Genomic DNA, 14970 nt, shown 5'->3' with positions numbered 1-14970 from the left:
CATGGCGTGAACACGTCCTACACAAGTCACACACACACACAAGACCGTCTCCTCAAACACCTTTACATAAACACTTATCACCACACACACACCCTCACTTGGTGAGTTCTCTGCCTTTCAAGAAAGACACACTCACATGCACATCAATTCGGACACAGCAGTCCCCTACCAACCGCCTGCCTGTAGTGTGACAGTTATGGAGTAGTGCACAGTCAGTTAACCCCTGGCAATGGGACAGAGCAGAGCAACGTCAGACGTAAAGACACACATACTCCTGACACTCACACACACTCCTCTCTCTACTCAACATGCTCCTCAGCTCTCTCTCTATTCAACATGCTCCTCAGCTCTCTCTCTCTCTACTCAACATGCTCCTCAGCTCTCTCTCTCTACTCAACATGCTCCTCAGCTCTCTCTCTACTCAACATTCTCCTCAGCTCTCTCTCTCTCTACTCAACATGCTCCTCAGCTCTCGCTCTCTCTACTCAACATGCTCCTCAGCTCTCTCTCTCTCTCTACTCAACATGCTCCTCAGCTCTCTCTCTACTCAACATGCTCCTCAGCTCTCTACTCAACATGCTCTTCAGCTCTCTCTCTACTCAACATGCTCCACAGCTCTCTCTCTACTCAAAATGCTCCTCAGCTTTCTCTCTCTCTACTCAACATGTTCCTCAGCTCTCTCTCTCCACTCAACATGCTCCTCAGCTCTCTCCCTACTCAACATGCTCCTCAGCTCTCTCAACTCAACATGCTCCTCAACTCTCTCTTTCTCTCTCTCTACTCAACATGCTCCTCAGCTCTCTCTCGCTCTCTCTACCCAACATGCACCTCAGCCCTCTCCCTACTCAATATGCTCCTCAGCTCTCTCCCTACTCAATATGCTCCTCAGCTCTCTCCCTACTCAACATGCTCCTCAGCTCTCTCCCTACTCAACATGCTCCTCAGCTCTCTCCCTACTCAACATGTTCCTCAGCCCTCTCTACTCAACATGTTCCTCAGCTCTCTCTACTCAACATGCTCCTCAGCTCTCTCTTTTTCTCTCTCTACTCAACATGCTCCTCAGCTCTCTCTACTCAACATGCTCCTCAGCTCTCTCCCTACTCAACATGCTCCTCAGCTCTCTCTACTCAAAATGTTCCTCAGCTCTCTCTTTCTCTCTCTCTATTCAACATGCTCCTCAGCTCTCTCTCTCTCTCCCTACTCAACATGCTCCTCAGCTCTCTCTCTACTCAACATGCTCCTCAGCTTTCTCTCTCTCTACTCAACATGCTCTTCAGCTCTTTCCCTACTCAACATGCTCCTCAGCTCTCTCTCTTTCTCTCTCTCTACTCAACATGCTCCTCAGCTCTCTCTCTACTCAACATGCTCCTCAGCTCTCTCCCTACTCAACATGCTCCTCAGCTCTCTCCCTACTCAACATGCTCCTCAGCTCTCTCCCTACTCAACATGCTCCTCAGCTCTCTCCCTACTCAACATGTTCCTCAGCCCTCTCTACTCAACATGTTCCTCAGCTCTCTCTACTCAACATGCTCCTCAGCTCTCTCTCTCTCTCCCTACTCAACATGCTCCTCAGCTCTCTCTCTCTCTCCCTACTCAACATGCTCCTCAGCTCTCTCTCTACTCAACATGCTCCTCAGCTTTCTCTCTCTCTACTCAACATGCTCTTCAGCTCTTTCCCTACTCAACATGCTCCTCAGCTCTCTCTCTACTCAACATGCTCCTCAGCTCTCTCTCTACTCAACATGCTCCTCAGCTTTTTCTCTCTCTACTCAACATGCTCTTCAACTCTCTCCCTACTCAACATGCTCCTCAGCTCTCTTTCTCTCTCTCTACCCAACATGCTCCTCAGCTCTCTCCCTATTCAACATGCTCCTCAGCCCTCTCTCCCTACTCAACATGCTCCTCAGCTCTCTCTCTACTCAAAATGCTCCTCAGCTCTCTCCCTACTCAACATGCTCCTCAGCTCTCTCTACTCAACATGCTCCTCAATTCTCTCTCTTTTTCTCTCTCTACTCAACATGCTCCTCAGCTCTCTCTCTACTCAACATGCTCCTCAGCTCTCCCTACTCAACTTGCTCCTCAGCTCTCTCGCTCTCTACTCAACATGCTCCTCAGCTCTCTCCCTACTCAACATGCTCCTCAGCTCTCTCCCTACTCAGCATGCTCCTCAGCTCTCTCCCTACTCAGCATGCTCCTCAGCTCTCTCTCTACTCAACATGCTCCTCAGCACTCTCTCTTTTCTTTCATACTCACACACAGTTGAGTGTGTGACAGTAGTAGTGCAGAGTAGGATAGACAGGACAGATCAACGTCAGGGTGTGTGTGGAGCTCGTCAGGCAGGTGTAGGTCGTCTCCTGTCAGTGTGTATGGAGCGGCCTGTCAGGTCATATCTCTGCTCCAGATTACAACAACAACCACCACCATGCTGGAATAGAGGGAAAATAGGCCAGCATCTGTCACCCTTAATAAAGAGCTGTCATTCTCTCTCTCTCTCTCTCTCATATTCTTTTTTTCAATCCCTCTTCCTCTGAATTTGCTCAACTCGGTTCAATCAGAAAGTGCTTTATTCACTAGACAAATGGGCAGTCTTGGCTAAATCTAGCATGAACTATCTCTCTCTGTCTCTCTCCCTGTGTTTCAGGGTGTTGGCCCGTTGTCTATGCAACATGTGGTCCCCATATGTGGGTCACCCCGTTCCCATGGCAATGAGACAAGCTCTTCCTAAACATATACTGTTGACAGTTTTGCTCCTGTAGTGCCACTGCCCTCCCTGTCAAAAACACTGTGCTTCTTGTTATGAATAAAGACAATTGATCTAACTTAATTCCCTCTCTTTTTCTCCCTCCCTCTCTCTTTCAGGTGTCCATGGTTGTCGGAGCAGTTCTCGGTTGTCGTGCCGATCTACAACGGTGTCACCTTCCTGTTTGTCCTGGCCAACTTCTGCATGGCCACCTTCATGGACCCGGGCATCTTCCCCAGAGGTGTGTGTGTTGCACAGATGAAAAACAACATCTCATGCTCCCTGCAAACTCCCTATATTACTGTTTACTACTGGGGGGGGGGGGGGGGGGGGGGGGGGGGTTGTTCATGATAATCTAGTAAGGGTGTGTGTTCAAGCTGATCTAGTAAGAGGGGATGTTCGTGCTGATCTAGTAAGGGGGGAGGGGTGTTCATGCTGATCTAGTAAGGGGGGGGTGTTCATGCTGATCTAGTAAGGGGGGGGTGTTTGTGCTGATCTAGTAAGGGGGGGGTGTTCGTGCTGATCTAGTAAGGGGGGGGTGTTCGTGCTGATCTAGTAAAGGGGGGATGTTTGTGCTGATCTAGTAAGGGGAGGGTGTTCGTGCTGATCTAGTAGAGGGGGTGTTCATGCTGATCTAGTAGAGGGGGTGTTCATGCTGATCTAGTAAGGGGGGGTGTTTATGCTGATCTAGTAAGGGGGGGTGTTTATGCTGATCTAGTAAGGGGGGGTATTTATGCTGATCTAGTAAGGGGGGGTGTTTATGCTGATCTAGTAAGGGGGGGTGTTTATGCTGATCTAGTAAGGGGGGGTGTTTATGCTGATCTAGTAAGGGGGGGTGTTCATGCTGATCTAGTAAGGGGGGTGGTGTTCGTGCTGATCTAGTAAGGGGGGTGGTGTTCGTGCTGATCTAGTAAGGGGGGTGGTGTTCGTGCTGATCTAGTAAGGGGGGGGGGTTCGTGCTGATTTAGTAAGGGGGTGGGGGTGTTCATGCTGATCTAATAAGGGGAGGGGGGTGTTCATGCTGATCTAATAAGGGGAGGGGGGTGTTCATGCTGATCTAATAAGGGGAGGGGGGTGTTCATGCTGATCTAGTAGGGGGGGAGGTGTTCATGCTGATATTGTAAGGGGGATGTTCATGCTGATATTGTAAGGGGGATGTTCATGCTGATCTAGTAAGGGGGGATGTTCATGCTGATCTAGTAAGGGGGGATGTTCATGCTGATCTAGTAAGAGGGGTGGTGTTCGTGCTGATCTAGTAAGGGGGGTGGTGTTCGTGCTGATCTAGTAAGGGGAGGGTGTTCGTGCTGATCTAGTAAGGGGGGGTGTTCGTGCTGATCTAGTAAGGGGGGGTGTTCGTGCTGATCTAGTAAGGGGGGTGGTGTTCGTGCTGATCTAGTAAGGGGGGTGGTGTTCGTGCTGATCTAGTAAAGGGGGGTGTTCATGCTGATTTAGTGAGGGGGGGGGTGTTCATGCTGATCTAGTAAGGGGGGGGGGGGTTCATGCTGATCTAGTAAGGGGGGGGTGTTCAAGCTGATCTAGTAAGGGGGGGGGGGTGTTCATGCTGATCTAGTAAGGGGGGGGGGGTGTTCATGCTGATCTAGTAAGGGGGGGGGGGTGTTCATGCCGATCTAGTAAGGGGGGGGTGTTCGTGCTGATCTAGTAAAGGGGGGGTGTTCGTGCTGATTTAGTAAGGGGGGGGATGTTCGTGCTGATCTAGTAAGGGGAGGGTGTTCGTGCTGATCTAGTAGAGGGGGTGTTCATGCTGATCTAGTAGAGGGGGTGTTCATGCTGATCTAGTAGAGGGGGTGTTCATGCTGATCTAGTAGAGGGGGTGTTCATGCTGATCTAGTAGAGGGGGTGTTCATGCTGATCTAGTAGAGGGGGTGTTCATGCTGATCTAGTAGAGTGGGTGTTTATGCTGATCTAGTAAGGGGGGGTGTTTATGCTGATCTATTATGGGGGAGTGTTTATGCTGATCTAGTAAGGGGGGGTGTTTATGCTGATCTAGTAAGGGAAGGTGTTTATGCTTATCTAGTAAGGGGGGGGGGGTGTTTATGCTGATCTATTATGGGGGAGTGTTTATGCTGATCTAGTAAGGGGGGGTGTTTATGCTGATCTAGTAAGGGAAGGTGTTTATGCTTATCTAGTAAGGGGGGGGGTGTTCGTGCTGTTCTAGTAAGGGGGGGTGTTCATGCTGATCTAGTAGAGGGGGTGTTTATGCTGATCTAGTAAGGGGGGTGTTTATGCTGATCTAGTAAGGGGGGGTGTTTATGCTGATCTAGTAAGGGAAGGTGTTTATGCTTATCTAGTAAGGGGGGGGGTGTTCGTGCTGTTCTAGTAAGGGGGGGGTGGGGTGTTCATGCTGATCTAGTAAGGGGGGGTGTTCATGCTGATCTAGTAAGATGGGGGGGGGTTCCTGCTGATCTAGTAAGGGGGGGGGGGGGGGGTGTTCATGCTGATCTAGTAAGGTGGGGGGGGGGGGTGTTCATGCTGATCTAAGTAAGGTGGGGTGTTCATGCTGATCTAAGTAAGGGTGTCTGTTCATGCTGATCTAAGTAAGGGGATGTGTTCATGCTGATCTAAGTAAGGGGGTGTGTTCATGCTGATCTAAGTAAGGGGTGTCTGTTCATGCTGATCTAAGTAAGGGGATGTGTTCATGCTGATCTAAGTAAGGGGGTGTGTTCATGCTGATCTAAGTAAGGGTGTGTGTTCATGCTGATCTAAGTAAGGGTGTGTGTTCATGCTGATCTAAGTAAGGGTGTGTGTTCATGCTGATCTAAGTAAGGGGGTGTGTTCATGCTGATCTAAGTAAGGGTGTGTGTTCATGCTGATCTAAGTAAGGGTGTGTGTTCATGCTGATCTAAGTAAGGGTGTGTGTTCATGCTGATCTAAGTAAGGGTGTGTGTTCATGCTGATCTAAGTAAGGGGGTGTGTTCATGCTGATCTAAGTAAGGGTGTCTGTTCATGCTGATCTAAGTAAGGGTGTCTGTTCTTGCTGATCTAAGTAAGGGTGTGTGTTCAAGCTAGTTTATTAACAGTGTTTGTGTTTCTCCAGCGGATGAGGATGAGGACAAGGAGGATGATTTCCGCGCTCCGCTCTATAAGACGGTGGAGATCCGGGGCATCCAGGTCAGGATGAAATGGTGTTCCACCTGCCGCTTCTACAGACCGCCCCGCTGCTCACACTGCTCTGTGTGTGACAACTGTGTGGAGGTACGCACACACACACACACACACACCATCTCACATCAACATGCAGCTGGACGGGGTCAACATCACGTATCCTCTAAAGCAGGGCTCTCCAACACTGTTCCCGGGAGAGCTATCGTCCTGTAGCTTTTCACTGCAACCCTAATCTAGCACACCTGATTTGAATAAGTACCTGGTTGAGAGGCTAAATCAGGTTAGTTACAAGTGGCGTGAAAACCTACAGGAAGGTAGTTCTCCAGGAGAGCCCAGCTCTTAAGAGATGCTTTTGAACAAACCTGTGGTGGAATGAGCCCTCAGCCCCGCCCCAGGGATTCAACCCACTGTTATCTAAGGTCAATATAATAGCCTCCACTATCCTATGAGACCAGAGAGGCGACCACCCTTGCAGGGGGAGGGGGGCGCCCGAACAAAGAGTTGGACGCTCTGGCGCAAAGCTCTCATCCTCTCCAAGTAAAAGTTTAACACGCGTACTGGGCACAAACAGTGGAGACTGACTTCTACTGTCAGTGTTTCACATATAACAGACCAAATCTCACATTGTCCCTTTTAACTTTGTACAAATGGCTCTAACTCGCCCTTTTTGCTCCTGTCCCCCCCCATCCCTCTCTCCCCTCCTCCAGGACTTCGACCACCACTGCCCGTGGGTGAACAACTGTATCGGCCGGAGGAACTACCGCCACTTCTTCCTGTTCCTGCTGTCCCTGACGGTCCACATCATGGGGGTGTTTGGCTTCGGCCTGCTCTATGTCCTCTACCACACACAGCAGCTGGACACGGTCCACTCTGCCGTCACGTATCCTGTACATAGGTGTTGGGATGTCCGACAAGCCACGACTCTGGGCGTCGGGGGTGAGGGTTAGTGTGTGTGTGTTTTGTTGTGAGAGTGTGTGCGGTTGGATGTGTAGTTTGGTTCATGTGTGTGTTTTTGGGGCGGTAGATTCCTGGGTTTCTGTCTGTCGGGCGGCGTGCGTCTCACAAGTATTTCATTTTCAACATTTTTATTTTTTTCTTCGGGAGTCTATGCCTGTGTCCCGAATGAGTGCTGGTCAAAACGTAGTGCACTATGTAAGGAATAGGGTGCCATTTGCGACGCGCACGGTGAGTGTGTTATTTGGCGTCTCTGTTGCCTCCTTAACCCCTGGTCTCTCAGTATGGCAGTGATGTGTGTGGCTGGTCTCTTCTTCATCCCGGTGGCTGGTCTCACTGGCTTCCACATGGTACTGGTGGCCCGGGGAGAAACCCACCAACGAACAGGTAACAGCACACACACACACCGGGGGAGAACCAACCAACGAACAGGTACAGCACACACACACACACCGGGGGGAGAACCACCAACGAACAAGGTACAGCACACACACAGCCGGGGGAGACCACCACAACAAACAGGTACAGCACACACACACCAGGGGGAGAACCACCACGAACAGGTACAACCCACAACACACACCGGGGGAAACCACCAACAACAGGTACAGCACACACACACCGGGGGAGAACCACCAACGAACAGGTACAACACACACACACACCGGGGGAGAACCACCAACGAACAGGTACAACACACCACACACACCGGGGGAAAACCACCAACGAACAGGTACAACACACACACACACCGGGGGAGAACCACCAACGAACATGGTACAACACACACACACACTGGGGGAGACCACCAACGAACAGGTACAACACACACACACACCGGGGAGAACCACCAACGAACAGGTACAACACACACACACACACCGGGGGAGAACCACCAACGAACAGGTACAACACACACACAACACACCGGGGAGAACCACCAACGAACAGGTACAGCACACGACACCACACACACCATGGGGGGAACCACCAACGAACAGTAACAGCACACACAACACACACACACACCGGGGGAGAACCACCAACGAACAGGTACAGCACACACACACCAGGGGGTGGGGGGGAACCACCAACGAACAGGTACAACACACACACAAACCGGGGGAGAACCACCAACGAACAGGTACAACACACACACAACACACCGGGGGAGAACCACCAACGAAAAGGTACAACGCACACACACAACCGGGGAGAAAAGAAAACCACCAACGAACAGGTACAACACACACACACACACACCAGGGACAAACCACCAACGAACAGGTACAACACACACAACACCGGGGGAGAACCTCAACGAACAGGTACAACACACACACACACACACACCAGGGACAAACCACCAACGAACAGGTACAACACACACACACACCAGGGACAAACCACCAACGAACATTTACAACAACACAGGCACACGGGGGAGAAAACCACCACGAACAGTACAAACACACACAGCACACACCGGGGGATAACCACCAACGAACAGGTACAACACACACACACACACACACACAACCGGGGGGAGAACCACCAAGCGAACAGGTACAACACCACACACACCGGGGGAGAACCACCAACGAACAGGTACAACACACACACACACCACACACACCACCAGGGACAAAACCACCAACGAACAGGTACAACACACACACACCGGGGGAGAACCACCAACGAACAGGTAGCAAACACAACACAACCGGGGGACAAACCACTAATTAACAAGTATAACACACACACCAGGTATAACTGTCCCTTTTTCAAAGTGTCTTAGTTGCCAAGAGGCTGGACCCAAATCTGGCAGCCCCCTGGACTAGAATTGACCCTGCAATTGCAAAGATTAGATGTCATCACAGAAATAGTGAGAGATATGCTCATCCCCTTGGAAAACAAAGACCGAGATCAAAACCAAAACATTGTTTATTTGTCATGTACACAGGACACAAACGGGCGCTTGCCTTATTCATGCCCTTCTCCTTGAAGAGATACGTAAGACCCCTTGTTTGCGTCAAATCCAACACTCCGGCCCAGCCCGTCCCGAACAGTCCACACCTTGTTATCTGACGCGGTTGTTTCCTGTCGCGCACCTCTTTTGTTGCTGTCTGAGAACTGAACCGTTGGTGTGCGTTTGTGTTGACGTTGTTCCTAAAGGCCCAAAACATTTCATCTCTACAACGGCGCCACGATAATCCTCCAAAATGTGACACCCCCCTCCACTACCCCTCCCTCCATCCCTGTCTCCCTTCATCCCTCCCCTGAATGCAGATGTACGGATCATCATCTCATCGAGGAGAGAGAATAATCCTCTGTCCTCCTCTCCCTCACCCCTCCCTCCCTCTATTTATCCCCCATTTGTATTTTTGGCGCTCGACGCTCCATGTTTGATGTTTACACTTTAAATATGTCGTTGATGAATGGATGATGTCTTGAGGAAAATGAATAACCTTTTTTTTTAATCTTCTGTCATCTTTCTCTCTATCTCCTTTTCTCTCCTGTCTCTCTCCCTCCTGTCTCGTTCTCTCTATCTCCTTTCTCTCCTGTCTCTCTCCCCCCTGTCTCTTTCTCTCTCCTTTCTCTTTCCCCCTCTCTCTCTCTCTCTCTCTCTCCCTCCTGTCTCTTTCTCTCTCCCTCCTGTCTCTCCCTCTCTCCCCCTGTCTCTTTCTCTCTCCTTTCTCTTTCCCTCTCTCTCTCTCCTCTCTCTCTCTCCCTCCTGTCTCTTTCTCTCTCCCTCCTGTCTCTCCCTCTCTCCCCCTGTCTCTTTCTCTCTCCTTTCTCTTTCCCCCTCTCTCTCTCTCTCTCTCTCTCTCTCTCTCCCTCCTGTCTCTTTCTCTCTCCCTCCTGTCTCTCCCTCTCTCCCCCTGTCTCTTTCTCTCTCCTTTCTCTTTCCCTCTCTCTCTCTCTCTCTCTCTCCCTCCTGTCTCTTTCTCTCTCCCTCCTATCTCTCCCTCTCCGCCCCCTCTCTCTCTCTCCCTCCTGTCTCTTTCTCTCTCCCTCCTGTCTCTCCCTCTCTCCCCCTGTCTCTTTCTCTCTCCTTTCTCTTTCCCCCTCTCTCTCTCCCTCTCTCTCTCTCTCTCTCTCTCCTCTCTCTCTCTCTCTCTCTCTCTCTCTCTCTCTCTCTCTCTCTCTCTCGTCTCTCATCTCTCTCTCTCTCTCTCTCTCTCTCTCTCTCTCTCTCTCTCTCTCTCTCTCTCTCTCTCTCTCTCTCTCTCTCTCTCTTTCCTCCCCAGGTGACGGGGAAGTTTAGGGGAGGAGTGAACCCTTTCACTAATGGCTGTTGGAAGAACGTTTCTCACGTGCTCTGCAGCTCCCAAGCCCCCAGGTCTCTCTCCCTCTTGTATCATCGTTGTCTATGGATTTACAGTATGCTAATAGTGTACATCTGGTTGTATTACTATCCGTTCAAACAGTGTGTTGAGCTGCAGTCATCCCTGCATGCTATTAGGGGTTTGATTGACGCCCGAGACTGGGTTCCTCATAGAGCTGGATAGAGGACTCTAGGTGGACATTGCCATTGAGGGCTTCCGACTTTTTACAGTAGTCAACTGGGTGGGATTTCCTATGGGTCGGGAGCAATCAGCCAATGACCAGAGCATTGTCTTTTTCAAGTTGTGCTGCCTTTGTTTGGAAATGGGTTTAAGCTAGAACACTGCCGTCTAGTGGCCACCATAACTGAATGATACGAGTTGGTTCAGGACTCTGACATTGCAGGTGGCGAAAAATCACAGATATTATCTTTCTGTTTTTTTTTTCTTCCATATACTAAATAAGAAAAGTGACTACTTTTAAATGGAGATGCTGTCACAGGCGCCATATTGGCACAGATACAAAGATGAGGCCTCTGTCTATCTCTATGGGTCTTCTTCATCCTCAGGTGCTTCTTTGCTCTCCCTCGTCCGTTCCTTCTCTTTACTGCCCTTTCTCCCTCCTGTCCCTCTCCATCGGGGACCCTCTTCTCACTCTCCTCCTCTTCCTTTTAATAATACGATCCGATGTGGTCTTCATCAGTTACCTGGGGAGGAAGAAGAAGCCTCACGGTGTGGTTGTCCAGCCTCCGTTCCTCCGGCCACAGCTCACAGAGACCCAGCTGGCCGCTAAGGTCCTCGACAACGGTATCCATGGAGACCTCCACCGGGTATGACGCACAAAGACCCATACGCGCACACACACACACACACACGCTCATCCTTGCTCTCAGTATTGTGAATGGTTAATGCTCTCCAGTTGCCACGGCACTGGTCTCTATAGACTTTGACATGTATTATATTAAATGTCACTCTCTCTCCGTCTCTCCCACCCTCTCTCTCTCTCCTTCTCTCCCACCCTCTCTCTCTCTCTCCGTCTCTCCCACCCTCTCTCTCTCTCTCCGTCTCTCCCACCCTCTCTCTCTCTCTCCTTCTCTCCCACCCCTCTCTCCTCTCTCCTTCTCTCCCCCCCTCTCTCTCTCTCTCCTCTCGTCTCTCTCTCCGTCTCCCTCTCTCCCACCCTCTCTCTCTCTGTCTCTCTCTCTCTTCTCTCCCTCTCTCCCACCCTCTCTCTCTCTCTCCGTCTCTCCCACCCTCTCTCTCTCTCCGTCTCTCCCACCCTCTCTCTCTCTCTCCTTCTCTCCCACCCTCTCTCTCTCTCTCCTTCTCTCCCACCCTCTCTCTCTCTCTCCGTCTCTCCCACCCTCTCTCTCTCTCCGTCTCTCCCACCCTCTCTCTCTCTCCGTCTCTCTCTCCCTCTCTCCCACCCTCTCTCTCTCTCCGTCTCTCTCTCCCACCCTCTCTCTCTCTCCGTCTCTCTCTCTCTCTCTCCACCCTCTCTCTCTCTCCGTCGTTCTCTCTCCGTCTCTCTCTCCCACCCTCTCTCTCTCTCCGTCTCTCTCTCCTCTCCCTCTCTCCCACCCTCTCTCTCTCTGTCTCTCTCTCTCCGTCTCTCCCACCCTCTCTCTCTCTCTCCGTCTCTCCCACCCTCTCTCTCTCTCCGTCTCTCCCACTCTCTCTCTCTCCGTCTCTCTCCCCTCTCTCCCACCCTCTCTCTCTCTCCCACCCTCTCTCTCTCTCTGTCTCTCTCTCTCTCTCCCACCCTCTCTCTCTCTCCGTCTCTCTCTCCCACCCTCTCTCTCTCTCCGTCTCTCTCTCCGTCTCCTCTCTCTCTCTCTGTCCCTCTCTCTCTCCGTCTCTCTCTCCCTCTCTCCCACCCTCTCTCTCTCCGTCTCTCTCTCCCTCTCTCCCACCCTCTCTCTCCGTCTCTCTCTCTCCCTCTCTCCCACCCTCTCTCCCTCTCTCCTCTCTCTCTCTCCTCTCTCCGTCTCTCCCCACTCTCTCTCTCCTCTCTCCCAACCGCTCTCTCTCCTCTCCCACCCTCTCTCTGTCTCCCTCTCTCCCACCCTCTTCTCTCCTCCCCCTCTCCCCTCCTTCTCTCTCCCTCCACCTCCCTCTCTGTCTCCTCTCTCTCTCTCTCCTCTCTCTCCCTCTCGCTCACCCTCTCTCTCTCCGTCTCTCTCTCACCCTCCCTCTCTCTCCCTCTCTCTCTCTCTCTCTCTCCGTTTCTCTCTCCCACCCTCCCTCTCTCTCCGTCTCTCTCCCACCCTCCCTCTCTCTCGTCTCTCTCTCCCACCCCCTCCCCCTCTCTCTCTCCATCTCTCTCTCTCCACCCTCCCTCTCTCTCCGTCTCTCTCTCTCCCTCTCTCCCACCCTCTCTCCGTCTCTCTCCCCACCCTCCCTCTCTCTCCTTCTCTCTCCCCCCTCTCTCTCTCTCCGTCTCTCTCTCCCACCCTCTCTCTCTCTCCCACCCTCTCTCTCTCTCCCACCCTCTCTCTCCCTCTCCCACCCTCTCTCTCCCTCTCCCACCCCTCTCTCTCTCTCCCACCTCTCTCTCTCTCCCACCCTCTCTCTCCATCTCTCTCTCTCCCACCCTCTCTCTCCTCTCTCTCCCACTCTCTCTCTCTCCCCCACTCTCTCTCTCTCTCTCTCCCACTCTCTCTCTCTCTCTCCCACCCTCTCTCTCTCGCTCTCTCTCTCTCCCTATCTCTCTCTCCGCTCTCTCTCTCTCCCCTATCTCTCTTTCTCTCTCCCACCCTCTCTCTCCCACCCTCTCTCTCTCTCCCACCCTCTCTCTCTCTCCCACCCTCTCTCTCTCTCCCACCCTCTCGCTCTCTCTCCGTCTCTCCCTCTCTCCCACCCTCTCTCTCTCCGTCTCTCTCTCTCCCACCCTCTCCCTATCTCTCTCTCTCTCTCTCTCCCACCCTCTCTCTCTCTCTCTCTCTCCCCACCCTCTCTCTCTCTCTCCCACCCTCTCTCTCCCACCCTCTCTCTCTCCCACCCACCCTCTCTCTCCCACCCACCCCCTCTCTCTCCCACCCTCTCTCTCTCTCCCACCCTCTCTCTATCTCTCTCTCTCTCCCACCCTCTCTCTCTCTCTCCCACTCTCTCTCTCCTCTCCCACTCTCTCTCTCTCTCTCCCACTCTCTCTCTCGCTCTCTCCTCTCTCTCTCCCCACCCTCTCTCTCTCTCCCACCCTCTCTCTCTCTCTCCCACCCTCTCTCTCTCGCTCTCTCTCTCTCCCTCTCTCCCACCCTCTCTCTCTCCGTCTCTCTCTCCCTCTCGCCCACCCTCTCTCCCCTCTCTCTCTCCACCCCTCTCTCTCGTCCGTCTCTCTCTCACCCTCTCTCTCTCTCCGTCTCTCCTCCCACCCTCTCTCTCTCTCCACCCTCTCTCTCTCTCCCACTCTCTCTCTCGCTCTCTCTCTCTCTCGCTCCCACCCTCTCTCTCTCTCCCACCCTCTCTCTCCTCTCTCACCACCCTCTCTCTCTCGCTCTCTCTCTCTCCCTCTCTCCCACCCTCTCTCTCTCCCGTCTCTCTCTCCCTCTCGCCCACCCTCTCTCCTCTCTCCTCCCACCCTCTCTCTCTCTCCGTCTCTCTCTCTCCCTCTCTCTCTCTCTCTCTCTCCGTTCTCTCTCCCCCCTCCCTCTCTCTCCGTCTCTCTCCCCACCCTCCTCTCTCTCGTCTCTCTCTCTCCACCCTCCCCCTCTCTCTCTCCTCTCTCCTCTCTCACCGTCTCTCTCTCTACTCTCCTCTCTCTCTCTCTGTCTCTCTCCTCTCTCTCCTCCCTCTCTCTCTCTCATCCTCTCTCTCTCTCCCACCCTCCCTCTCTCTCCGTCTCTCTCTCTCCCTCTCTCCCACCCTCTCTCTCCGTCTCTCTCCCACCCTCCCTCTCTCTCCTCCTCTCTCCCCCCCTCTCTCTCTCTCCGTCTCTCTCTCCACCTCTCTCTCTCTCCCACCCTCTCTCTCTCTCCCACCCTCTCTCTCCCTCTCCCACCCTCTCTCTCCCTCTCCCACCCTCTCTCTCTCTCTCCCACCCTCTCTCTCTCTCCCACCCTCTCTCTCCATCTCTCTCTCTCCCACCCTCTCTCTCTCTCTCTCCCACTCTCTCTCTCTCCCCCACTCTCTCTCTCTCTCTCCCCCACTCTCTCTCTCTCTCTCTCCCACCCACTCTCTCTCTCTCTCTCCCCCCCCTCTCTCTCTCGCTCTCTCTCTCTCCCCTATCTCTCTCTCGCTCTCTCTCTCTCCCCTATCTCTCTTTCTCTCTCCCACCCTCTCTCTCCCACCCTCTCTCTCTCTCCCACCCTCTCTCTCTCTCCCACCCTCTCTCTCTCTCCCACCCTCTCGCTCTCTCTCCGTCTCTCCCTCTCTCCCACCCTCTCTCTCTCCGTCTCTCTCTCTCCCACCCTCTCCCCTATCTCTCTCTCTCTCTCTCTCCCACCCTCTCTCTCTCTCTCTCTCTCCCACCCTCTCTCTCTCTCTCCCACCCTCTCTCTCCCACCCTCTCTCTCTCCCTCCCCCCCACCCTCTCTCTCCCACCCACCCCCTCCCTCTCTCTCCCACCTCTCTCTCTCTCCCACCCTCTTCTCTATCTCTCTCTCTCTCCCACCCTCTCTCTCTCTCTCCCCCACTCTCTCTCTCTCTCCTCCCACTCTCTCTCTCTCTCTCCCCACTCTCTCTCTCGCTCTCTCTCTCTCTCTCCCACCCTCTCTCTCTCTCCCACCCTCTCTCTCTCTCTCCCACCCTCTCTCTCTCGCTCTCTCTCTCTCCCTCTCTCCCACCCTCTCTCTCTCCGTCTCTCTCTCCCTCTCGCCCACCCTCTCTCCC

General features: G+C 53.0%; 1 protein-coding gene across 1 annotated transcript in view; it reads left to right on the top strand.

Annotated features, from left to right (window-relative positions):
* The window catches only part of zdhhc5a (zinc finger DHHC-type palmitoyltransferase 5a), a 41342-nt gene that overhangs the window by 14993 nt on the left and 11379 nt on the right, over positions 1–14970 (top strand). The window contains 7 exon segments of the mRNA XM_036954373.1: positions 2860–2981; positions 5796–5953; positions 6571–6743; positions 7101–7173; positions 8384–8425; positions 10069–10160; positions 10847–10973. Coding sequence (XP_036810268.1) covers positions 2860–2981; positions 5796–5953; positions 6571–6743; positions 7101–7173; positions 8384–8425; positions 10069–10160; positions 10847–10973 — 787 coding nt within the window.

Source organism: Oncorhynchus mykiss, chromosome 19 (genome assembly GCF_013265735.2).
Source record: "Oncorhynchus mykiss isolate Arlee chromosome 19, USDA_OmykA_1.1, whole genome shotgun sequence".
Lineage (NCBI taxonomy): Eukaryota > Metazoa > Chordata > Actinopteri > Salmoniformes > Salmonidae > Oncorhynchus > Oncorhynchus mykiss.
The sequence above is the reverse complement of the archived record's forward strand: the minus strand, read 5'-3'. Positions and strand labels throughout refer to the sequence as shown.